Source organism: Plecotus auritus (genome assembly GCF_963455305.1).
Source record: "Plecotus auritus genome assembly, chromosome: 1".
In the NCBI taxonomy this organism is placed as follows: domain Eukaryota; kingdom Metazoa; phylum Chordata; class Mammalia; order Chiroptera; family Vespertilionidae; genus Plecotus; species Plecotus auritus.
Window position 1 is genome coordinate 51256251 of NC_137770.1, and position 26701 is coordinate 51282951.

Consider the following 26701-nt stretch of genomic DNA (forward strand, 5'->3'; position numbering starts at 1 on the left):
ATTTTTCTAAATGAAGCATTGAACAAATAGTGGGGTAGGAAGGATTCTCCTGACTTTGAAATACTAGTATAAACAGTAATTTGGATAAAAAGCTAGGAGATACCCTCCAGAAGCTAAGAGATAACTTTGTGCTGGGGCTTTGGAAATAATGGATTAAGACAGGTTCTGAAAGCATTCTTAAATACTCCATGGGCCTGGATGCTTAAGAAATAGGACTATAGTGCTAACTGTTGAAATAGATCCAGGACTCAAGACACACCAGGGACCAAAGAGCATTTAGAACTATGGCAATTTGGCAATATATACTAAAATGTTAAATATGCATGCCCCTTGACTTAGCATTTTCTCGTCAAGGAATGTTCGCAGATACATTTGCATTCTTGCCCCAAAATGTGGGCACAAGGATTTTTTGCAGTATTGTATGCATATTTGTCGAAACACTCATTTTCAAATGGTAGAGTTCAAGCTCACTTAAGAGAGACGGTGGGTGGGGGAAGAATTTCTTGGCTTGCAGAGTTGAGAAATTCAGCAATAATTTCAGCTTAGGCCAGCCAGATCTAGTATCAACATTCTCCTTGATCCTCAGGTTATGTGGTATGTTTGTCTGTCTCTCTTGCTCACCACTCTGCTTTCTCCATTTCATTCTCAGATAGACAGTCTACCTATTCTCATGTAGTAGTCTCTGGCAGCTCCCCATTTTGGCAGTCATAGAGGGGGTGGGGTGGGGAATTGCTGCTCCTCTGTAGTTCCACATGAGTCCTAGACTTTACTATCATTGTTCTGACATGGCTCAAGCATCCATCCTTGACTCAGTTTCCCAGGGTAGAGGGATAGCATACTCCGATTAACCTGGCTTGAGTCAGATCCTTGGATGACAGTGGTAAATGGGTTTAACAAATGTATGAATACAACCTAAATGTCCGTCAGTACTAGAAAACAAACATACATGATTCATCATAGGGTGGAATACTATGTAGCTATTAAAATGAATGAGGTATATATGTGTGTTGACAAGAAAAATTGTCTGCTATGTAATATTAAATTAAAAACGAAGTTGCAGAAAAGTATTCTTAGTTATGCATATGTGTATTATTCGTTACGGCTGTGAATACTTTTTCTTCATATATTTCTGTGCTGCTTTTAGTTTGCTGTTATATTTGTTTGAAATGGAGATATATAATTATGTAAGTGATATATATATATATATATATATATATATATATATATATATATATATATATATCACTTACATAATTTAGAAAAGTAATGCCCCAGGTGGCCCCTACTCTGGACCAGGACTGGAATTGACAGAGCTCAAGAACTATAGAGAGATGGACATATGATAGGAAAGCTGAAAAGATAATATTCTCGGATCTGATTCAAAAATAATGGGAACCAAGAGGTGGATAGGACAGATTAAGCTGCCTGTGTAGCAGGAGCAGATTTATAATCCTAGAAGAGTGACAAGAGAATTTCTAGAAAAAATAAAAATATTAACCAAAAGACACGTGGTTTGGAAGAGATGGGGTAGGGAGCATGGAGAATAACTTTGGAAATCACATGAATGAAAGGGAACAACAGAGGCAGAGAATGTGGGCAGCTTAGTGTAAAGAAGAGAGCAGTGAACCTGCAGTGGAGAGATTGGTTATGTTTACTTAGGCAACCCTATTACCTAGGAAAGGTCACTTAACATCTCACAGTGTCTGTCTCCTATGGACAAGGTAGTTTCTTGAGAGAGGGGAACACATTTATATTTGTTTGTGTGTAACTTTTGCTGCTGTTAATTAAAATGAATAATTCTGCATAGTTCACCTATATATGGGAGAACAGCAGATGAAACTGCAGTTATCACATACAACCATCATGAAAGAAAACACTCAGAAGAAAGTCAATGTAGAACTACAACTCTGAAAAAATCATTCTCATGGAATTCAAATAAGAACTACTCAGAAATATCAATTGTGTTAGCATTCCCTGCACATTTTAAATCTGATTCATTTGTTTTGCTCTGTGTATATGTGTATTTTAGCATTTTGAGGCAAGCATTGTGCAGTCCAAATAGAAAACTCAAGTGGCATTTGATTGAGTTGTATTTATTTACTTAGTACTTCTACCCTTATCTACCATATGTTTGGACTAGTGCTAGGCATTGACATAAATATGTAATTGACACTTGGTAGTCACTACCTTCAAACAGCCTTTGGGTTGTAGAGAAGACAGCCACATGGACAAAGAAAGTGTAATGGGAATGAAGTAGGATTGTCATGAAGGCGGGGGAGGGGGGTGGGGAGGACCACTGTACTTTGAATAACTTTTTTTCCCCTTCTCATTGCTTCTAAATGCTTGCTAGAACTTTCTTGACTTTTTAGTTAGTTTTCAGATGTGTGTTAAGAACAGTTTGGCATCTCCTAGCGTTTAAAAATCTGTCTTCATAACTTAAATCACAGGAACTGCAGTGCTAAAGAAGGTGGAGAGTTTTCAGAGACTGGGTTATTATCCCTTAAATTTACCAGTTCTGAGCTGACTTAGTCTTTTTTTGGTAAGAGAAAGAATCCCACACCCCCAATACACAAAATACTTGTTAAACGGTTTTTATCTCAGATGCAGTCTACAACAGAAAGAATCCATCTTCTATCTTGGGCTTTCTTTCCTGACTCCTTGGGATAAATAAAACTTTGAACCTGCTTTGAGGTTCAAGGTCTTGGGTGTGTGTGTGTGTGTGTGTGTGTGTGTGTGTGTGTGTGTGTGTGTGTGTGTGTGTGTGTAATAGGTAAATGGTAAAAGCTCAATTTCTGTGGCTCACTGCTCTTGCCTTTCCTCGCTTTCCCTACCCCACCTCCCAATACAAATTTGAGCTCATGTTAGCAGCATATGTCTAGTGAGATTCTAGTTCCCAAGAGGCCTGTGAACAAAATGATTGTAGAACATCTTTCATTATAGGACACACAAAGTAATCCTGATTTCTTAATTCTGATTATAGCTATTCTTTTTATTAAATCAGCATTTTGAGTAGATTCATATGTTGAACTGGTTCATATCGTAGAGGCATTTTTTCAGAGTCAGAAAAATTAGAGGGATTCTGTCCCTAAAGGAGAAACATGTGTATTGTCTTATATCTTTGTAATAATGCATTGTTTTTATAGAGTTATTTCTCAAGTTTTAAAGACTATGCTTTCATTTTCCCTTTTCAATTTTTCCTATGGAATATCCTCCTGTTTATCTGCCTATTCTTTCTACCTTCTTGTTAAGTAGATTTGTTTAATATTATTGGTGACTTGCCGAAACCGGTTTGGCTCAGTGGATAGAGCGTCAGCCTGCGGACTGAAGGGTCCCAGGTTTGATTCCGGTCAAGGGCATGTACCTTGGTTGCGGGCACATCCCCAGTAGGAGGTGTGCAGGAGGCAGCTGATCGATGTTTCTCTCTCATCGATGTTTCTAGCTCTCTATCCCTCTCCCTTCCTCTCTGTAAAATATCAATAAAATATATATCTTAAAAAAATATATATTATTGGTGACTAGAGGCCTGGTGCACGAAATTCGTGCGGGGGGGGGGGGGGGGTGTCCCTCAGCCCAGCCTGCACCCTCTCCAATCTGGGACCCCTCAGGGATGTCTGACTGCCCGGTGGGATCGGGCCTAAACGGGCAGTCGGACATCCCTCTCACAATCCAGGACTGCTGGCTCCCAACTGCTCGCCTGCCTGCCTTCCTGATTGCCCCTAACTGCTTCTGCCTGCCAGCCTGATCACCCCCTAACCACTCCCCTGCCAGCCTGATTGATGCCTCACAGCTCTCCTGCAGGCCTGGTCACCCCTAACTGCCCTCCCCTGCAGGCCTTGTCCCCCCCAACTGCTCTCCCCTGCAGGCCTGGGTCCCTCCCAACTGCCCTTCCCTGCAGGCCTGGTCACCCCTAATTGCCCTCCCCTGCAGGCCTGGGTCCCTCCCAACTGCCTTTCCCTGCAGGCCTGGTTGCCCCCAACTTCCCTCCTCTGCTGGCTTGGTCACGCCTAACTGCCCTCCTCTGCAGGCTTGATTGCCTCCAACTGCCCTCCTTGCAGGCCTGGTCCCTCCCAGCTGCCCTCCCCTGCTGGCCTGATCGCCCACAACTGCCCTCCCTTGCAGGCCTGGTCCCTCCCAACTGCCCTCCCCTGCTGGCCATCTTATGGTGGCCATCTTGTGTCCACATGGGGGCAGGATCTTTGACCACCTGGGGGCAGCCATCTTGTGTGTTGGAGTGATGGTCAATCTGCATATTACTCTTTTATTAGATAGGATAGAGGCCTGGTGCATGGATGGGGGCCAGCTGGTTTGCCCTGAAGGGTGTCCCAGATCAGAGTGGGGGTTCCCTTGGGGCATGGGGCGGCCTGGGTGAGGGGCCTGTGGTGGTTTGCAGGCCGGCCACGCCCCCTGGCGACCCAAGCGGAGACCCTGGTATCTGGGGTTTATTTATCTTCTACAATTGAAACTTTGTAGCCTGGAGCGGAGCCAAGCCTTCTGTTTGCTCCGTGGTGGCAGCCATTTCTATTGGGATTTATGTATCTTCTATAATTGAAATTTTGTAGCCTTAAGCGAGGCCTGGGCTTGCCAGGGTGTGCAGAAAGCTTGGCTTCCTCCATCGCTGGGGGCAACCCTAGCCTCCTGCTCTTTCCGCTCCATGGCTGCCGCCATTTCTGTTTGGGTTTATGTATCTTCTATCATTGAAACTTTGTAGCCTTGAGTGGAGGCCTAGGCCGGTAAGGGCAGGTGGAAAGCTTGGCTTCCAACATTGCCAGGGAAACCCAAGCACCCTCCTGCTCTTTGTGGCCGTAGCCATCTTGGTTGGGTTTATTTGCATATTCGCTCCTGATTGGCTGGTGGGCGTGGCTGGTGGGTATAGCGGAGTGATGGTTAATTTGCATATTACTCTTTTATTAGATAGGATAATTCTCCATGTATTAGTAATTCCCTGATTCTCTCAAACACTAAAGAACATTCAGTAGTTGTGCTAGAAGCCACTGCCATTGATGGGACCAAGGATGGTTTAATTTTGGAGAAAAACTATCTTATTTCCTTAAAAAATTAAAAAAACAACTATAAACAAAAGAAAGGAATTGCCAAGGTCATTATGCCCTCAAAGGTTTTCTCCAGTTCCAACTTTAGAAGACAGTTATCACCAAGATATGCTTATTTTTTCATAAAACTTTAATGTAGGAGTTATTTTTTTACATTCAGATATTAATATAGGTATGGGACTTTGAAATTGCTTCACAGCTAGGTAATTTCGTTTTTCAAAAGGATGAAAGGCTAATTATTAGGCAGTAATGTGATCAAATTACCAAGAGCTTCAAGGTGGTTCTATTTCAGTTCTCAGCCTGATGTGCATTTAAAAATATCTCTACTTAGAGTAGTTACTGTTCATAATGCATTATGGAATCTTTTTAGATAACAGATTGGGTGATAAAGAAGCCATTATCCTTGATTTGGTCTGTTTCACCCAAGTTAAATTTATGACACACTGAAAATTAGCTGTAGTATTGTACACCTCACTTCCTGTTTTATTCAACTTAATATATCTGTGAGCCATAGTCCAGCAGGATTTATAAGAATATGTTATTGATGGAGGGAAAGGCTGTTTTATAGTACCCTGTGAAAATATACAAGATAATGTGGGCTATATATATATATATATATATATATACATATATATATATATATACACATATATATATATATATATATATATACACACATATATATATATATATCCTTGCATTTTGGGTTTATAAGAGATTAAACCTGTAGCTAAAGGAAGTACAATGAAATCTATTGTAAATTCTTCACAATGGGAAAATTCAGAATTTACTTCTTTAATTTAGAAGAGAGAACTTATTAGTGGTTTATTTCCAGAACAGATGAGAGATTATAAAACTAATTTGGTTTCTGGAATACCATGGATTGAAGAATTCAGTGCATATCCACCTTGTCTACCTCTTTTACTTCATTTTCATTACTCCATAATTATTTGCAGGAAGTACCTTGTTTACCACATGTATAGTTTGTGTTGCATTTAAGGCTTTGCCCTTGTACCCAGTCTTATTTTTTTTTTTTTAAATAAATCTTTATTCAGATTATTACAATTATTTCTCCTTTTTTCCCCCATAGTTCCCCTCCAGCCATTTCCCACCCCACCTTCTGCCCTTACCTACCCCCCACTGTCCTCATCCATAGGTGTATGATTTTTGTCCAGTCTCTTTATGAACCCCCCCATACCCCTTTCCCCCTGAGAATTATCAGTCCACTCCCTTTCTATGCCCCTGATTCTATTGTATTCACCAGATTATTCTGTTCCTCAGGTTTTTAATTCACTTGATTTTTAGGTTCACTTGTTGATAGATATGTATTTGTTGTTCATAATTTTTATCTTTCCTTTTTTCTTCTTCCTCTTCTTTAAGAATGCCTTTCAGCATTTCATATAATACTGGTTTGGTGGTGATGAACTCCTTTAGCTTTTTCTTGTCTGTGAAACTCTTTATCTGCCCTTCAATTCTGAATGATAGCTTTGCTGGGTAGAGTAATCTTGGTTGTAGGTTCTTGCTATTCATCACATTGAAAATTTCTTGCCACTCCCGTCTGGCCTGCATAGTTTCCGTTGAAAAGTCAGCTGACAGTCGTATGGGTGCTCCCCTGTAGGTAACTAACTGTTTTTCTCTTGCTGCTTTTAATATTCTCTCTTTGTCTTTTGCTCTTGGCATTTTAATTATGATGTGTCTTGGTGTAGTCCTCTTTGGATTCCTTTTGTTTGGGGTTCTGTGGGCTTCCTGGACTTGTAAGTCTATTTCTTTCACCAGGTGGGGGAAGTTTTCGGTCATTATTTCTTCAAATAGGTTTTCAGTATTTTGCTCTCTCTCTTCTTCTGGCACCCCCATAATTCTGATGTTGGTACGCTTGAAGTTGTCCCAGAGTCTTCTTACATTATCTTCAACTTTTTGGATTTTTTTTTTTGCTTTTTGCTTTTTCGGTTGAGTGTTTTTTGCTTCTTTGTACTTCAATTCTTTGACTTGATTTTTGTGTTCCTCTTGTCTGTTTTTGGGTCTCTGTATAATATTTTTTATTTCAGTCAGTGTATGTTTAATTTCTAGTTGGTCCTTTTTCATCTCTTCGAGGGTCTCGTTATATTTATCGGCCTTTTCTAGGATATTCTTAAAAAGCCTTATAACCGTGGTTTTGAATTCTATATCCAGTCGTTTGTTTTCCTCCATTTCTTTCGTTTGTGATCTGATTCTTAGACGCCGCATTTTCACTGCTTCCCTGAGTTGGTAGATTTGTGTGCTAGGTTTCCAATTTGGCCCAGTGGGTCTGCCTCCCCAGTTAACCTGAGGTGGACACTCTTGGTGCACCCCTTTGTGGACTGTGTGTACAGCCTTGTTGTAATTAAGTCTTTATTGTTGTTGGTATCACTGGGAAGAATTGACCTCCAGGCCAGTTGGCTGTAAGGATCAGCTGTGTCTATGCTGGGAGAAGTCCGGTGCTGGAGACAGCCTTATAGGATTAGACTTGCCAAATTGCAATAGCCTCTGTGCTCAGCTTGGATGGGGTGGAGTCTCAGTCTTGGCTTCCCGTCAGCCTTGCCCTTGCTAGCACGTGTGTGCCTTCAGTCCTCTGCCTTCCCGGCTCCCGATTCTCCGCCCGAGAGTCCAGACTCCCCCCACAAGAGCGTGGGTCTCCGGGGGCTCGCCTGGAACTGGGGTTCACTGCAGTCAGAACTGGGGTTCACTTCAGTCAGAACTGGTGTTCAGTGCCGTCAGGAGCCTCTGACTCCCTTCTGCTAGGGAAAGCCTGTGGCAGCCTCCGCAGCCTTTGTGCACACTGGCGCGAGCGGACTTTCAGTCTTCCGCCTTCCCCGGCTCCCGAGTCTCCGCCCGAGAGTCCAGACTCCCCCCACAAGAGCGTGGGTCCCCGGGGGCTCGCCTGGAACTGGGGTTCACTGCAGTCAGAACTGGGGCTCACTTCAGTCAGAACTGGGGTTTTGTGCCGTCAGGAGCCTCTCACTCCCTTCCGCTAGGGAAAGCCTGTGGCAGCCTCCCGCAGCCTTTGTGCGCACTGGCGCGAGCGGACTTTCAGTCTTCCGCCTTCCCCGGCTCCCGAGTCTCCGCCCGAGAGTCCAGACTCCCCCCACAAGAGCGTGGGTCCCCAGGGGCTCGCCCGGAATAGGTGTTCAGTGCAGTCAGAACTGGGGTTCAATGCGGTCGGGGGCTCCCTTCCCCCTTCCGCCAGAGAAAGCCAGCCAGGCACTCCGCTGCCGTTCCTCTCTGCGCGCACAAAGACCCTTTGCCGTACCTCCAATTCTCTGTGAGCTTTTCTCCTTCCTTCTAGTTGTAGAATTTTCACTCAGTCAGCTTTCCTGCGGTTCTGGATGGTGTCCGTTCTGTCTTTTAGTTGTAGTTTTGAAATTGTTGTGCGAGGCAGCAGTTTAGGTGTTTACCTATGCCGCCATCTTGGTTTCTCAACAACCTGTACCCAGTCTTATTAAAAGTTTTCATAGCATAATGCTAATTAATTAAAAATTTCTTAAGCAGTGGATTAGAGATGGCTCTGCAAAAGAAGAATAAAATGTAAAATACAAGATTGCTCATTTAAATGCAGCCCAGGTGATAACTACTGTGCCGTAATCTCTGACCAAAGAGACAGACTTTCTTTTAGTTTTTTGTGGGTTTTTTGTTTGTTTGTTTCTTAAAATACATTTTTGTTGATTTTATAGAGGATGGGAGAGGGAGAAAGAGAAACATCAATGATGAGAGAGAATCATCGATAGGCTGCCTCCTGCATGCCCCCTACTGGAGATCAAGCCCCAGCCAGGCATGTGCCCTGACTGGGAATTGAACCAGGATCTCCTGGTTCATAGGTCAGTGCTCAACCACTGAGCCACACCGGCAGGGGGCAGAAAAATTCTCTTAGTGCAGTGGTTGGCAGACTGCGGCTCGTGAGCCACATGCGGCTTGCGAGCCGCGGTTTGCCGCTCTGTTGACTGAGTTTGCCGACCACTGACCTAGACTCTCGATTCCAATAATTATAGGCTGTTGTTGTTCCTTGTGATTAAGCCCCTATCCCAGTGGTCGGCAAACTCATTAGTCAACAGAACGGCAAACCACGGCTCGCGAGCCGCATGTGGCTCGAGAGCCGCTGTTTGCCGACCACTGTCTTAGTGGGCCTATATCTGTGTTTCACCACCAGCACTGGCCACTTTATGGGGAGTCATGAAAGAAACTAGGCACAGAAGGAACTTGCGTGGGTGTTCCTCTGTACAAGTAGTTCTAATAAATTACAGCTACAGCTCCCAAAAAGACTTTTATACTCAGCAGCACATTTTCTATAATATCTAAGAAACTCTAAATAAATCTTTTAAATAGTTTCAAAATGATTCCCTTCAAAAGGTACTGTGTCTAATTGTTCTGATATGAAAGAACTTCTGAAAGAGAAGTTCAATCAGTGTTTTCTGAGTCCTCATAATATATTAGTCATAAAACAAAGCAATGCCCTTTATTTTTACCCTGTAGATACAGTGTTGTCCAGCTGAGCTTACACTTCAGAATCACCTTTGGTTATTTTTTTACATCCAGATATTAATGTAGGTATGGGACTTTGAAATTGCTGTGCTTACATTCACTACTAGAATTCTTTTTAGTAGGTTTGAAATGAAGTCAAAGTATCTGTTTTTTAAAGTTTTAGAGATGTTTCTAATAGCCACACTTCAGTTGAGTACCACTACCAGCTTATATTTGAATTTGTACCACACCTATTCTATATAACATGTAAGCAACTCTCATTCATACTGGTTCTGTGGCTTTACAAAGAGGAACTTAGACGGTAGCTATAGTCAGAATTTCGTACATAAAAGAGAACCATTCTAAACCTTTCCTCTTTACAGAGTTCGTAGCAGAACCAAATACTGGGTCCAAGACTGGCTTGAGCTCTTGCTGCACTAGCTTCTTGAGCCTAGTTCTTCTTTGAGAAAAGCTTCAAAGCCACTCAGTAATCTAGAAATTGTCTTGAGCATCCCAAAGCCTGCCCAGGGTATTGTGAAGTCTCAGAGTTATTAATAAAAGGAACAGGAACAGTAATGCAGCCAGCAGGAAATTCTCACAACTTTGAAGTTACTAAGCAGGAGTCATGGGTGATATAACTCATAGTTAGAAATTATAGCCATCACCCAGAATGCTTTTGTGACTTCTTTGTAAACATATAAATTTCTGACAAGAGATGCCTAGACAGAGCAAGATAAATATCACATGATCTCACTCATTTATAGAATATAATGAACAACATAAACTGATGAACAAAAACAGATCCAGAGGCAGAGAAACATCGATCAAAACCTCAAACCTCAGGGAAGGTAGGGGAGGGTGGGGGTAAAGGGGAGAGATCAACCAAAGGATTTATATGCATGCATATAAGCCTAATCAATGGACACAGACAACAGAGGGGTAAGGGCATGAATGGGGGTGGGAGGTGGGGGGTAATGGGGGAATAAGGACACATATTTAATACCACAATCAATAAAGAAATTAAAAAAGAGAGAGATGCCTAGATCTCGTACTAATGATTATCAGGAACAATGTGATCATTTGTCCCGTTTAAACTGATCCTTAAGCAGGAAGTCTAAGAAATTATGTCAGTATTATATTTCTAAGCAGGCCTGACTCTTAGCTTGTACTTCAGAAGGAGGATATTGTGCCCAGATATGCAGTGTAACCGACTAAAGGAATAATATATTTATTAATTATGATTAAATTTGGCTGTAAAAAACCCCAATCAGCAGTGGCTCAGCAGTGCGCCTGCGCAGAGGCGGTGGCGCGCTGCGTCGTTACTTTTGAACGGAGTGGCGGGAGCTGCTGGAACTCCGCGGAAGCCTGGTGCGGTGGGCGCGCGCCAGCTGCGGGCCTAGCCTTGGCGCGGCAGCTGTCCGGGAGCAGGGCATCACTCTGCGCGGGAGCGCCGACATTGTGGCTGAGTTTTTCTCATTTGGCATCAATAGCATTTTGTATCTGCGTGGCATTTATCCGTCTGAAACCTTTACTCGCATGCAGAAGTACGGACTCACTTTGCTGGTCACCATGGACCCGCGCTCATGCAATACCTAAGCAATGTGGTGGAGCAGCTGAAAGACTGGCTGTACAAGTGCTCAGTGCAGAAGCTGGTGGTGGTCATCACAAATATTGAAGACAGGGAGGTCCGTGAGAGGTGGCAGTTTGATATTGAGTGTAACAAAACAGCCAGAGATGACAGTGCACCCAGAAAGAAGTCTCAGAAAGCCATCCAGGACGAGATCCGCTCGGTGATCAGACAGATCACAGCCACAGTGACCTTCCTGCCGCTGCTGGAAGCTTCCTGTTCGTTTGACCTCCTGATCTATACAAAGATTTGATTGTCCCTGAAAAGTGGGAAGAGTCCGGACCCCAGTTCATTGCCAATTCTGAGCAGGTCCGCCTGCGTTCCTTCTCGACGACAATCCACAAAGTGAACAGCATGGTGGCCTACAAAATCCCTGTCAATGACTGAATGAGCCGGGGCGTAATGATATCCCACACGTGTGTTTCCTGAGACCAAGTCAGCTGTAGTTCTTATTTTGTTTCATTGATTTCTTTGAGGTGAGGAAAACTTAACATTGTACTTCACTGGACTGTACGTATTGTTCCATTTGTTGGTGCCTGTTTGACTTTGCAGGGGTCCTCAAACTTTTCAAACGGGTCCAGTTCACTGTCCCTCAGACGGTTGGAGGGCCGGACTATAGTTTTTTAAAAAAAAACTATGGACAAATTCCTCTGCGCACTGTGGGCCCGGGACGAGTCGGCTGCTAAGCAGGACAGGCAGCGGCACCTGGCGGGCCGGATAAATGTCCTCGAGCGGGCTGTAGTTTGAGGACGTCTGTGGGTTGACGTGATTTCCATAGGGTTGATCCCATCAGCACTGGAATGTCAGCGCCTTTGAAGGTAGAAACTGGAGATGGGAAAAAGTCTGAATATTCAGAATCTTTGTTTATTTGGAAAGTAACTGATCAGCCACTGTAACAGTATTCCTAGCAGGTCTTTTTGCCATTTATTTCATTTGTATAGTTTCCATATTGAAAAACCCCCGATTACTTGACTTTAATGTATATAATATACACTTATAAATCTGTCGCCATTTCTTCTGTTTCAATTCCGCTGATACAGAGCTCTTAATGTCTTTTTGTGTTTTATAAAATCAAGCTCTAAATGACAATGATAAATAAAGTTACATGTGCATGTTAAAAAAAAAAAAAAAAAGCAGTGGCTCAGTCAAGGTATAGAGATTGATTTTCTTTTGGATTAAAAAGTCCAGAGGGCCCTGGGAGGTTTTACTCAGTGGTTAGAATTTTGGTCCTCAGAACAATGGGTTGCAGGTTCAATTCCTGGTCAATCCCTGGCCCCGGTCAGGGTGAGTGTAGGAGGCAACAAAAGTTGATGTGTCTTGCTCACATCAGTGTTCCTCCTCCTTTCCTGCTCTCCCTCTCCTTTTTTTCCCTCTCTTTCTCTCTTCTTCCCTTCCTCTCCAAAGATCAATGGAAAAAATATCCTCGGGTAAGGATTAAAAAAAAAAAATTCCAGAGGGAAGGGAAGTCCATCATGGTATGGTTACTTCGTAGCCATCAGGAGCTCGGGTTCTTTTATTTTTTTATTTTATTTTAGAGATAGGAAAGAAGACAGAGAGACACATGGATGTGAGAGAGAAACATTGACCATTTGCCTCCCGTATATGCCCAGACCGGGGATAGAACCCACAACCTTTTGGTGTATGGAATGACACTCCAACCAACTGAACCACCCAGCCAGGGCTGTTTAATCCACTCTTGGCACTAATTTATATCCTTAAAGTGTCTGATAGTTCTAGCTGGCTTCTGGAGCTTCAGCCATCATCGAAGGGGCATAGCTCCAACTTGAGTCATCTTCCTTGAAAGAGCTTTTCTAGAACCACCTCATTCAACAATTTCTGCTTCCATCTCACCTGTCATTCCTATTATCAAGGGAGGCTGGAAAGGTATGTATAACTGGGAAGGTTGTTATTCACTATAATTAGAAATTCTGCTATTAAGAAAGAAGAGAGCCGAGACCGGTTTGGCTCAGTGGATGGAGCGTCGGCCTGCGGACTGAGGGGTCCCGGGTTCGATTCCGGTCGAGGGCATGTGCCTTGGTTGCGGGCACGTCCCCGGTGGGGGGTGTGCGGGAGGCGGCTGATCGATGTTTCTCTCTCATCGATGTTTCTGGCTCTCTGTCCCTCTCCTTTCCTCTCTGTAAAATATCAATAAAATATATTTAAAAAAAAAAAAAAGAAAGAAAGAAGAGAGTAGATATTGGGCAGGCAACCAACAGATCTGCTGCACAGCCTGTTTTTCAAGAATATAATACTTTAAATATTAGGAAAACCAAATTGTAGTGACATCAAAAACTATTATTCAGAGTATAAATTTAAAAGATCTCCCGCCCTGGCTGGTGTGGCTCATTTGGTTGAACATCGTCCATGCACCCAAAGGTTGCTGGTTTGATTCCCAGTCAGGGCACATACTCAGGTTGTGGGCTCAATCCCTGGTCAGAGTGCATAGGGGAGGCAGCGATTTGATGTTTCTCTCTCCCTCTCCCTTTCTTCCACTCTAAATCAACAAAAATGTATTTTAAAATAAAGAACCTCAAACTACCATCTACCATGTATTTGGTTAATAAAAGCGGTAAGTCTCCAGGATAGAGTTCTGCTTTGGCTTTCTCAGCAGGACTCATTGGGAACAGCTGTTAGGTTTTGTATATTTTAAATAAACTAAAGAATGAGTTCTTGAAAACAACAAGGAGAAAAAGACTTTTTCAAATTAAATCCTGTTTCCTTTTGGAGATAGGAAGAATCAAAACAAGCACAAAGACAATTCAATGGACATTTATGGAACTAGCAGGAGCAGAATATACTATTTAGATTATTTGAGGTAGGAATGATTTTATGAAAACACTCAAATTGTTTGGTATTTAGATAGAATAAGGTAGACTGGTGCAGTATATTAAATAGTTTAACATATACATTATATCTAACTCCAGATATATAAGACCTATCCTGGAAAGAATGATGGGCACAGTAGGTTAAAGTTTTAAGTAGTAGATAGTGTCTTAGTTCATTTGGGCTGTTATATCAAAATACGACGTATACTGGATGGCTTATAAACACACAAATTTATTTCTCACAGTTCCAGAAGCTGGAAGTCCAAGATCAGGGTGCCAACATGGTTAGTTAGGTTCTGGCGAAGGCCCTCTTCTGTGTTGCAGACTAAATGGGTAAAGGATCTCTAAGGGTGTCTCTTTCATAAAGGTACTTGTAGTAAAAAACAAGCAGTAATCTGCATTATTTGCAACTGTAGACTGGCATACATAAATGTGTAAGATGAAAATGTTTGTGCTCTGTGAGACCAGATTTTTAAAATGTTCATCATCACTGTTCACATGGTGCTATCTTAACACATATTCACGGTCTATCTCACATTTACAATACACTTTCTTATCAAGTTGCCACTTAGGTAAGAAAGTCTAGATTTTGGCTTCTTATAGCTATGAATTTTAAATCGGGGGAAAACCTAGCCTTATATCCCCCCCTCCTTTTTTCTTTTATAATTACTTACCAGTAACCAAACCTTGTCTGTTGACTTTGATCCAGCTAATAGAAAACAGGAAACTATGGAGCCTCCCTGGGAGAAGAGGGCCAGGCTGTACCCTCTGTGACCTCACCCCCTAAGTTTGATTTGATTTGTCCTTGAGGAAACAATTGCAAACAGCTTCATATGTGGCTTTGGCAGTAGGCATAGGAAATGCAAATTAAACCAGCTAATGCAACAGGGTCTGTTAGCCTGGCCTTTGAGCAAGCCATTTTTGAACCTATTATGAGAGTACACTTTTGGGTATCCTTGGGGAAGAATAGTTTACACTCTGACCAAGTAATGGATCAGGAACCATTCTCGGTCTTATATAGCAGTAGAAATGCCTTTTGCACTCTGGTATTAAATAACTGCTTATTTGAACTTATTGTGCAATGACTTAGCCGTTCCCACCCTTTATTAGTTCCCTTTGAAGCTCTTGTTCTCAGTTTAGTTCTCCGGTAGGGATTATGAAAGAAAATGGAAATCTCACAAATTGTACTTTCTTTATATCTACTCAGTGCTGATACAGCTCTCATATTTTGGTTTTTGTATTCCCCACTCTGCACCCCACTTCCCCTCTGCTTTCAGGTGAAGGTCTCCCACAGGTATATTACTTTGGACCGTGTGGGAAATACAATGCCATGGTGCTGGAGCTCCTCGGCCCTAGCTTGGAGGACTTGTTTGACCTCTGTGACCGAACTTTTACTTTGAAGACTGTGTTAATGATAGCCATCCAGTTGGTAAGTTGGCATTTCTATTCTGCAAAAGGATAGTCAGCCCTCACCGCCAACACATCCTTTTGTCCCTTTTGGTGGCCGGGGCAAAAGGATTAACCCAGAAAAGTCAGGCTGCATCTGCTCTTTGATCTGTTTTAAGAATTTGCACTTTGGAACAATGCCCTGCCCTTATCTGAAGTGGAAGCATATAATTTAGGTTAGGAAGAAAGAGGGTGATTAGGTGAAGTTGTACAAATGCAAATAATTTCTTAGATGTTTTATTCATAGATTTAAACACGACTGTAAGGTTTTGTCATGTCCTCCCTCTCCCCTTACTGTTGCATCCAAGAAGAGCTTGGAGATGTAACCCACTCCCTAACAATCAAGATTCTGAAATTGTGTGACCAAGAACCTGCCTTAGTTCTCTGGCCTTCACTTCTTACCGAATGACATAGCTAAGGAGGCAGCTCTCTCAACTCCGACCAAATTACACACCATTACCAGTTTGAACAGTTAAGACAGTTCCTTTGAGAAGTTTGTTAGCCCCTCAGAGGAGGATGCAAATGCATCTTTATTGGACTAAGGTGGTAATGGTCTCCTCCACTTTACAGCAAAAACTTGGAAATGTTGGAAAATTGACTTTATATTTTGAGCCCAAAATTCAAATGTCCATGCTTCCCTTTCTGTATTAAGTAAGTAGAAAAGCTATGTAGCTAGAAATGAACTTAATAAAATTTGAAATAATTTTATGATTATTATTTTGGGATAATTTTACTTTCACATATAAATTGTACCTTTACCTTGCTACTAATTAGCTCTGTGATATCAGTCCAGAATTAACTTCTCTGGGCCTCACCTCCCTTATTTCCACAACTAAGAGAGCTGAGTTGGGGGATCCTATTCAACTGATAGGAAGGTGTGGGCAGGATGTGAATATGGCAGTGGCACTGTCTTCAAAGGCTGCCAACATAGTTTGATATATTGTCTCCAAATACTTCTTGCCTCTCAAATGCTTACTTTCTGAAATAGCATAAAAACACTTAATTCTATTTACCATTTGCAAATTGTAACATTATAAGGCTTAGCTGAACTGTACTACCCCACTCTTTTATCTTGATATTTGTTATGTGAATATTAGTATCTGAAAATATTTTCTGGTGTACAAGAGTAAAGTGACTCTGGGTGGTGAAGAAGAAATTAGTTTTATTTTCATTTCAGTAAGTAAAATCTTGGGCTGATAAAGCAAATGTTTTCATGTATTTTTTTAGTAGACTTGTTTAGAGTATTTACATCATTGTTTTTTCTCTTTTAGCTTTCTCGAATGGAATATGTGCACTCAAAGAATCTCATTTATCGAGATGTCAAGCCAGAGAACTTCCTGATTGGCCGGCAAGGCAATAAGAAAGAGCATGTTATACACATTATAGACTTTGGACTGGCTAAGGAATACATTGACCCTGAAACCAAAAAACACATACCTTATAGGGAGCACAAAAGTTTAACTGGAACTGCAAGATATATGTCTATCAACACGCATCTTGGCAAAGGTGTGTTTATTTCCTGCTCCATGAACAGGGCAGCTTTTTAAAACAACTTTTTATTCTAATAATACTTTGTCCCCATTGTGCATTACAACTTGTGATTCTTATTGCTTCACACAGTAAGTGGATTTTTATACTTGAGAACTTAAGATGGTAAGTTAATGACTTTCCTGAGTATCCTGTTGACAACTTAAGGATTTTAATTCTTTATACAGTTGACCCTTGAAAAACATGCGTTTAAATTCACAGATCCACTTATATGTTTTTTTCTATGAATACTGTAAATGTATTTTCTTAATTTCTTTTCTATAGCTTACTTCATTGTAAGAATACAACATATAATACATATAACATAAATATGTGTTAATTAACTATTTATGTTACTGGTAAAACCTCTAGTCAACAGTAAGTTATTAGTAGTTAGGTTTTTGGGGAGTCAAAAGTTACATATAGATTTTTGACTGCAGGCAGTCGGCACCCTTAACCCCGTGTTCCAGGGTCAACCTTGCTATGTTTCCAAATGTTTAGTTTCTCACAGTGTGGGTAATAGACTTACTGTATTAAGGTGATAGTATTGGAATAAGTTTAGTGATGAGTTTGGTAGTATGACTGTGTATATGACATCAGGCTGGTGACTGCTTTGGGGAAGAGTGCTTCACTAAAACATGGATTAGGCTTCTGTTCACTATGCATAATTCCATGAATAATTTTTTAAGGAAGAGGTTATGTCTTATTCAGTGAAAATATATTTGCTTTTCCACAAATCTTGCATTTTATTCATGATAGTTTGCACAAATATTTCATAAAGCTCTAATCAAGGCAAAAGGCCTTATTTGTGACAGGAAGTGGTCCAGAGGAGAGTTTTTGTGAGAGAAGCCTAAGAACAGTGGAAGCCAACTCGGCAGGGCCCTGGCCTCTTGCCAGCTTCTCCAGAAAAGCTTCCCTTTTTATCTGTTTTATATATTGTTCTTTCATGGGAGATTCTGTTTGGAGACAAGTTCCACAGTGATTGAAAAAAAAAATGTTTGGAAATCACCACCCTAGAGAGTAGACATATAAATGGAATAATATCAGGTTTCATAATCTTAGACATAGCTAATTATATCAGGTGTTTAAATATTAATGAACTGTGGTATACTAATAAGTATTTTTTTCACTAATATGTATTTTAAAGACAGATAAATCACTACAAAGTTGCCTTATAAACTGTATAGGTATTCAGATAACGAGTATTAGGGAAGTTTAAAATGACATTACAAAGTAGTGTGATACAACTTCAGTTGAAATCATGAATGATGTCAGAATTTTTTCAGTAACCACATGGAAATCTTCATGTAACTAAATGTAATACTTTAAAATTAGACTAGAAGGTCCTCTGGTACTTATTACCAGTGTCACTTTGGATAATTTTCTTAATCTCCCTGAGACTTACCTGTAAAATAAGACTAATATTTCACAAGGATGCTTTGAGGATTGAATGGGTAATATGTGTAACACAGGTCTCTTGCATAGTGCTCAGTATTTCCTTCTTCCTTTTTACCAGGAGACAGGCTGTGTTGTAAATAGTAAAGTCATAATTGCTTGGTTTACTGAGACTGGAAATTATTGTTCCAGTGTCTGCTTCCTGGGCTTAGCAATTTGTGTTCTGCCTTTATTATTCTTGTCAGGAAAGGCAAGTACAGACAAGGGGAGGAGTGGGTATATGTTATATTTGTATATGTCCTTACAGTATCACAGAGAATACATATAGAAGGTTGTTAAATGCCCTTTAAACTCTGACCAGGGTCTCAAGGACCTCTGTCCTATTAGTATTAGCAAATAACTCAACTGATATAACTTGAGTTGAAATCATGAATGATAAAGCCTTAAACTTGATTCTGAGAAATAAACACATAAATTTTTAAATGTGTAGCATCCTTTATGTTGTAATGAAGAAAAAGGGAAGTGTATTTTCAAATGGCTTGAAGAGAATTGCCAATAATTTTGTGAGGGAAGATGCTTCCTAAACCTGACCTTGCCAAATGAGATTCCCCACGTTCCCTACTGATTAAGCCCTGATTAAGGTAGCCCATTAAGTATTCTTTAATCATTTAAGTTAGGGTGAGAACACTGGGTAATCCAGCCCCTTTCCTACAACAAAATGTATTTGACCTAAAATCAGGGATGTGATGCATGTAAACCAAGCACATCTTTCTAATTGGTTGAAAGCAAGCCTTTATGGTGTGGAAAAATTTTGTGTCCTACTGGTCTCACTGGTATTGAAATCTTTCTTCTTTAAAATGAAAATATCTTGCATGAATAAACAAGGGCGTACGAGAATACTGACTTGAATGTAGAATGTTCAAAGAAATATGGAAATAAAGCATTGCTCTTGTTTTCACTCTTTTTTTTTTTTTTTCTTGAAAGGTCCTAATGGCTTAAATTATCATAGGTTATTTTAGAGCTGGAAAAATGGCTTTTCGGATTACCTAAGTCAACCATTTTATTTACAAATGAGGAAATTTAGGCCCAAAGTAGATGACTTGATCATGCTGTATTTCACATGGATTAAATGAATGGAAAGGATGGGTCAAGAGCTAGATGACTTGACTCAGAACTATGGTTTTTCCTATTATCCCAAATTCCACAGCTATTTTTCATGGTTCTCAGTTTTTGAAAATTACGTATTCCAGTGGGCTTTATTATTTTTTTAATCTCATTTTTATAATGAATGGTCTTTGCTGTGAAAAGAAAGCCTTTTTTTGTAGGGGTGATCAATATGGAAAATGTGGAGAGTTTTGCCCTAGCTGGTTTGGCTCAGTGGATAGAGCGTCAGCCTACAGACAAAAGGGTCTCAGGTTCCATTCTGGTCAAGGGCACATGCCTGGGTTGCGGGCTCGATCCCCAGTAGGGGGCGTGCAGGAGGCAGCCAATCAATGATTCTCTCTCATCATTGATGTTTCTATCTCTCTCTCCCTCCCCACCCTCCCTGAAATCAATAAAAAATTATATATTTTTTAAAAAAAGAAAATGTGGAGAGTTTCGCCCTCTTGTGCTCAACTAACTACAGTGCAGCCATTTATCCAGTGAATTTTTTATTACCAAGGGGCCTCTTGTTACAGGAAGTGAATATAAAAATGGAGAGCTGATGAGTAGGTGTGATGTAGTGTGAGAAACTGCAGTTTTTGATTTCTCTATCTGCCCTGATTTCTGGGAGGCCTCGATTGACCCTGCTTCTTCTTTTTTTAATTTGTTTTATCTTTAAGTTCTGTTATCAAACTCTGCTTTTGTCTGGCTTTTTGTTTTCAATTGCGAATAAAATTTATTGCAAACTTAAGCTGAGTAGACAAAAGCTCCTGGTTTTGCTGTTTTATTTTATTCTTTTTAAGATCATTTCAATTGATGTACTCAATTTTATGTTATTTTTGTATCTCATCAGGGTGCCTTTAGTGACCACCTTTCCAAAAACCTCCTTCAAACAGCACATTAGAAAGTTTCCTTCTCTTTGTTTTTCTATTTTGTGGAGTACTATTCACTCTTTTTCATGCAAATTTCTCATGATTGGTGGCAGGATTTAAACATGTGGTGCTGTGGTATTTTGAGTTAGTTAAATAGCTTTCCTCTGCCTCCCTGACTCCTGGGTTTTACTTTCTGCACAGTGAAAGCACAGTCAAATTTAAGGTAGCCCCTTAGTCTTCCTTCTGTAATTTTTTTTATAAAGCCGCTAAATTTGATTCTGAAAAACCAACACATAAAATGTCTGAGATGAACCATAACTGGCAAATTAGAAATGGAGGCATATACTACTTAAATTCAGTCTGATAACCAAAGGTGGTATAGGATGTTTTCTGAGATGAAGTTATAATTTTTTATTAACTATTCTGCAGCTCTTTACCATTTTAATCATTACAGTTTAAAGGAAAAAAACAAGCAAACAGCAATTTGTCTTATATATATATGCTCTCAGAATGCAGGAATCCTTCCTGTAAGGTGCCATACAGGGCACCTTAGTAATCAGTTTTAAATTTTTCTTAAGGTAGCTATGGAACATAGTACAAATAGAATGGAGCTGAGAGATTATACATTGATATTCTATTATATGAAGTTAAAATTTGATATTAATTTTTATGACAAATAAAAAGCACGAGCCATGTATGCTAGGCATTCTGCAGCTTGTGTCTTCACAGGCCTACCCAAAATGGACGGTTTCAACAGCTTCAGCTGCTAGTCTGCTGCTCACCTTCTCTGATGGTAACCAAGGATAATTATAGCCCATACACTGAAAATAACATTTCATTTAAGAAATCTTACTTTCAGGAAGCTGTCAGCATTGAGTGACGGGTGGTTACTCAGTGGTTAGTAATTTGGACTTGATTTTAGTTTAGGATTTGCTCTTTTTTCTTAATATTTACTTCTAGGTAGAGGAGCACACATTGTTTTTCTGTCTTGATCTAAAATACTATCCCTGATTTAGATAAAGAATTAGTAAGTGAGCCTTTCCAGAACAGAAGAGTTACTGAACGGACTGCTTGGTTTTTAGGGCCTTTGTATTTTATTAACTATAAATGTAATGTGTGATCTGTCTTCCCTTTTAGAGCAAAGCCGGAGGGATGATTTGGAAGCCCTGGGCCATATGTTCATGTATTTCCTTCGAGGCAGCCTGCCCTGGCAAGGACTCAAGGTATCCTTGAAAGTGCTCAGTGGAGGGCTTTGTTTCAATACTCAGTTGGTATTGAAGGGGTTGCTGATTTGATGTCTGCAAGAAGCACAAAGGGGATGATTGGCTACAGAGATGAGAAGCCAGGACTAGTTACATTAGTCTATATTGTAAATGCTCTCCTGGGCTTTGGAAGCTCTGTTTTGCTCTCATTTGTCTTCTTCCCCATCTGAATCCTTCTTCCTTGTTTTTGGATTTTCCATAATCTCTTCCCTTGTTCCCTCCCAGCCTTGGCAGTGCTGCTTTCTTCTCTGTCAGTATGCCTCCTCCACTACCATTATGTAGCAAGATGAGTGTTCCCAGTGTGTTGGGGAATTTCTGGAACAAATTGATGACAGTAGCTGCTACACATTTTACCAGCAAGGCCAGCAGGGCTGGATGTATTTCTAAGGGGAACTGGAAATATTTGTTCATCCTATATAAGCTGAGTGCTCACCTAAACGAAAACAAAAATTCAGGTTTAATGTTGCTGTTCAAGTGTTTTATTGAATAAATGCCTATGCAAACAATAGTCATTCCTTGTGAACCATGTAGTTTAAATAGCCTTCTTTTGGTAGGTGTCAGTACAGTACATTTCTATTAGAGTTAATTATCTATAATAATCTATAATAATAAAAGCATAATATGCTAATTAGATCAGACGTCCTTCCAGATGAAGCCCAGGTCCCAGGTGCCAGAGGGAAGCCGGTGCTGGCAGTCAGGGGATGGAAGGCCTACTCTTGCATGAATTTCATGCATCAGGCCTCTAGTTAATTATAAATATTACCATTATAATGACTCTGTGCCTTTTGCTGTAGACTAGAAAATGCTAAGCTTCTAACCCATGCTAAATTCCATTAATTAAATGTGAGACATATTTTTGAGCTATAAATTATATCAACATGGCCCTAGCTGATTTGGCTCAGTAGATAGAGCATTGACCTGCAGACTGAAAGGTCCCGGGTTCCATTACTGTCAAGGGCACATGCCTGGGTTGCAGGCTCGATCCCCACTAGGGAGCATGCAGGAGGCTGCTGATTGATGATTCTCTCTCATCATTGATATTTCTCTCTCTCTCTCTACCTTTCCCTTCCTCTCTGAAATCAATAAAAAATATATTTTTTAAAAATTATATCAACATGTAGCCCTAGCCGGTTTGGCTCGGTGGATGGAGCGTCGGCCTGCAGACTGAAGGGTCCCAGGTTCGATTCCGGTCAAGGGCACATGCCTGGTTGCGGGCTTGATCCCCAGTGGGGTGCGTGCAGGAGGCAGCTGATCAATGGTTCTCATCATTGATGTTTCTATCTCTCTCTCCCTCTTCCTTCCTCTCTGAAATCAATAAAAATATATTATAAAAAAAAATTATATCAACATGTTAGTATGGAAAGAAAGTTAATCAAGTATGGAAAGAAACTTAATCAGTAGCTTTGGATATTTCACCACTCCAAAAAAGCAGAATGGTGAATTTTGCTGTGTCCTAGAACAAGGTCCTGAAAAGTAAGGTTTCTACCCCTTCCCTTTGGGAAGATATTTCTTTTCCCTTAACTTCCTCTCTTTAACATCTTCTCCATGGTCTTCTAGTCAGATATATCTTCTCATTAATATTGACAGTTGTCAAATAGTTTCACGTCCTATTTGCTCATTGTATAGCCAAACAATGCATTCATATATGTATTTTATTAATTGCTTCTTGAAACTTTCTCTTAGCCCATGAATCATTTTAGTGATAGTTATAGATCTAAAATTTCTCCAATTTATTTTAGAACATTATTGCTTAAAGCTGGGTACAGCAGGCTAGGTAGAGCCTCAAGAGACTGCCTTGAGACCACATTATTGGTCCAAGCTCCAGGAGCCCTCTGTCTATAGTCCTGAGCAAACCAGACTTATCTGCTTTGAGCCACTGACATATATCAAACCTATCTGTTAGCCATGCCTATCATAGATAACATTTTTTCCCTCTGGAACCTCACTGTAGAAAGACATTATTTTCTATTTCTTGCTTTTTTTCAGTAAGTATGATATAGAGCCATCTATCTATCTGCCCTCACTTGGATTAGGAGTATTTTTAATCTTATCATAGAGTTGATCTAAGGAGGGGAATACGGAATCATTTTTTTTTTTTTTTTTTATTCCAGAGCGAGAAAGAGGGAGAGAGAAAAACATCTACTGGTTGCTTCCTGCACATGGATCGAACCCACAATCTGGTCATGTGCTCTGACCGGGAACCGAATCCATCACCTTTTAGTGTATGGGATGACACTCCAACCAACTGAGCCACGCCAGCCATGGCAAGGCTGAATTACTTTTGATCCCCAGTGGCCATGGGAGATTACTAAGCTTATGCAATTCTGAAAATATTGCTACATGATATTTTAATTTTCTTATTCTGGCCACTTGTCTCATTGATGGTGTTTATCTGAGACTACTAAATATATTTTCAAGTAAATGTTCTAGAACACAGCAGATATTATGTACATATTTAAATACATCATCTCTACTATATTTCTTATTAGTGTTAGAAAAATAATTAAGAAAAATACCTAATAAATCCTGCCAGTTTAAGTGAAACAACCATTCTGTTCCCAAACATACTGAACCTCTTTCCAAATAACTTTCTTTACAGGCTGATACATTAAAAGAGAGATATCAAAAAATTGGTGACACCAAAAGGAATACTCCCATTGAAGCACTCTGTGAAAACTTTCCAGGTGAGATGCTAAAAGGACACTCCAGCGAATGTGAATAAAGCTTTCAAGTAGGTGAAGATTATGACTTGGGATGTCTAGATAAAGGTGCTCCCCAGAAAACTTAGTTTCTTTTATTGTTATTTAGCCCAAGATAGGTTATGTCACTTGCATTTGGTCCATAAAGAAAATACCGTGTCAAATAGCCTGTACAATATTCCTTGCTTGGCCCAGAGCTTCTGCCCATGCGAAGCATTCAGTTAATGAGCGTGGCCTTTCACCTCTTTCCTAACAGAGGAGATGGCAACGTACCTGCGATATGTCAGGCGATTAGACTTCTTTGAGAAACCTGACTATGAGTATTTACGGACCCTCTTCACAGACCTCTTTGAAAGGAAAGGTTACACCTTTGACTACGCCTACGATTGGGTCGGGAGGCCTATTGTGAGTATCCTTTTTATCTACCTCCTCACCTCAGGCCAGCACTACCTCATTCCTTTCCTTGCCAGACTTTCTGCTTAAATCTATGGGGGGAAAGCATTCCTTTGACTATAGACTTTACAGTTACCAACATTTTCAGGATGATGCCATAGATTGCTCTTACTAGAGTTAAGAAGTGGGAGTAACTCCCTTTATATGTTTTTAAAGTTATGACCAGTATGTCATAAGAGACCAGAAGTTAAGCCAGTTTTTTAAAAAAATATATTTTTATTGATTTCAGAGAGGAAGGGAGAGAGAATGATGAAAGAGAATCGGCTGCCTCCTGCACGCCCCCTACTGGGGTTCGAGCCCACAACCCGGCATGTGCCCTTGACTAAAATCAAGCCTGGTCCCTTCAGTCCGCAGCCAGTTTTTAAGAAGAATTTTCATTTGAAGGATACAGAAGCTGGTGCTACATAAGGTGTTAAGGTGCTTGACTTCTGTAGGACTGTAACCTAGCACCATAGGACACTTTTGAATTTGCTCTTCTGGCCAGGGGTCACAGGGCACGAGAGCATGCTAACAGACATCACTGCAGGATGTTTTTTTATTTTCAAAGGTAAGCTACTCTCCAATGAAGTGTTGAGGACCAAGCTGCATCCCTTTTGCAGATAAGCAAACAGAGAAGACAAGAAGACCTTGAAACTGCCCTTGGTGGCTGAAAAATAATAATTACTACTATTCTAGTAGAATTTGAATGATGCTGTCCTTTGCAGAGGCATTAAGTTGGACCTGTTTTCTCCATTTGACTTTGTGTTATATTTTTCCAGCCTACTCCAGTAGGGTCAGTTCATGTAGATTCTGGTGCATCTGCAATAACTCGAGAAAGCCACACACACAGGGATCGGCCATCACAACAGCCTCTACGAAATCAGGTGTGTTGGACCTTCATTGTTTCAGACATTCCCTTTATTTGTGGCTAATGTTAACACCCAAATTCTTCAGCTTCTCTACTTAAGTGTACATACTGAAATTAAAGACAAAGGCCTTGCCAGTTTTCACTGGTGTGGTGTGGTATTCTAGCATCCCTCAGAGTTTGTGTAATGGCACTGAGATGTAGCCAGGTGCCTTACAGTAAGCATCCACTCAAGAGAATCTGGTCCTGTCGAATCTGTTGGCTGAAAGGACCTACTGGACATACAGGATGTATAGGCTAGCCCACTTTGGGTCTCATCGACACTCCAGTGTGCAGCTCTTGCCAATGCTGGTTTTTCCTTGCTGATTAGGAAGGATGGGTAATTTGGACTTCCAGCTGTGACCTGGGAATGAACTGGCACCTCCACTCCACTTTTGTCCTTGTACCAAGGCTAACTCTAGAATTATGAATGAAGACTCAGCCTTGCTTTAGGCCACTTCACAGAAGGCCATGTCATCTCTCTTTCAATGTTCATGGGTCTGGATGAGAGGCTTCTCTTAGCCTAAAGACAGAGGAGGCAAGCACATACAAAAATGAATTTGACAACATTTAAAGAAAGGAGAAACTGATTGGGAAGTGAGTATAATGATTATCTTTATATCATAATATATTGTTAAAAGAAAGATGAGGACCCCAGTAGGCAAATAAACAAAGAATAATAAATAAGTAAACATATACATGTGTGCTTGCACACCCACACACACATAATCATTATCACCTATCAAATTAGTTTCCCCTCCTAACCTCACTTTTTTATATTCACAGATGCTTTTACAATAAAATAACAACCATACTTATCTCACAAATGCAAATGTGTAAGAGCATAGGTTAAAAATCGCATATAGAAATAATACATACATATATACAGTGAAGTACATACAAAATATAGATAGACTCACCAATAAGTCCATACTCTTGGCAAATGTGTGGCTTGGTGGTTAAGGAAAAAAATTTATAAAGGGAGGAAATTATGTAGTAGATCGTAGGTAAGAAAAAAAGATGGGGTTTAGCAAACTCTGTACCCTAATTG

General features: G+C 40.6%; 1 protein-coding gene and 1 pseudogene across 5 annotated transcripts in view; both read left to right on the forward strand.

The window, feature by feature from the left end:
- CSNK1G1 (casein kinase 1 gamma 1) overlaps positions 1 to 26701 on the forward strand; it is a gene marked incomplete at its 3' end in the record, with an annotated part of 153377 nt that overhangs the window by 95740 nt on the left and 30936 nt on the right. For all 4 annotated transcript variants that reach the window (XM_080687149.1, XM_080687150.1, XM_080687148.1 and 1 more), the window contains exons 5-10: positions 15248 to 15399; positions 16688 to 16922; positions 21491 to 21576; positions 24215 to 24299; positions 24571 to 24719; positions 25526 to 25630. In XM_080687149.1, coding sequence (XP_080543275.1) covers positions 15248 to 15399; positions 16688 to 16922; positions 21491 to 21576; positions 24215 to 24299; positions 24571 to 24719; positions 25526 to 25630 — 812 coding nt within the window. The remainder of the gene's footprint in view (positions 1 to 15247; positions 15400 to 16687; positions 16923 to 21490; positions 21577 to 24214; positions 24300 to 24570; positions 24720 to 25525; positions 25631 to 26701) is intronic.
- LOC308254008 (mitotic spindle assembly checkpoint protein MAD2A-like) lies at positions 10756 to 11532 on the forward strand (annotated as a pseudogene). The gene has a single exon. The product of its transcript is annotated as a mitotic spindle assembly checkpoint protein MAD2A-like (transcript).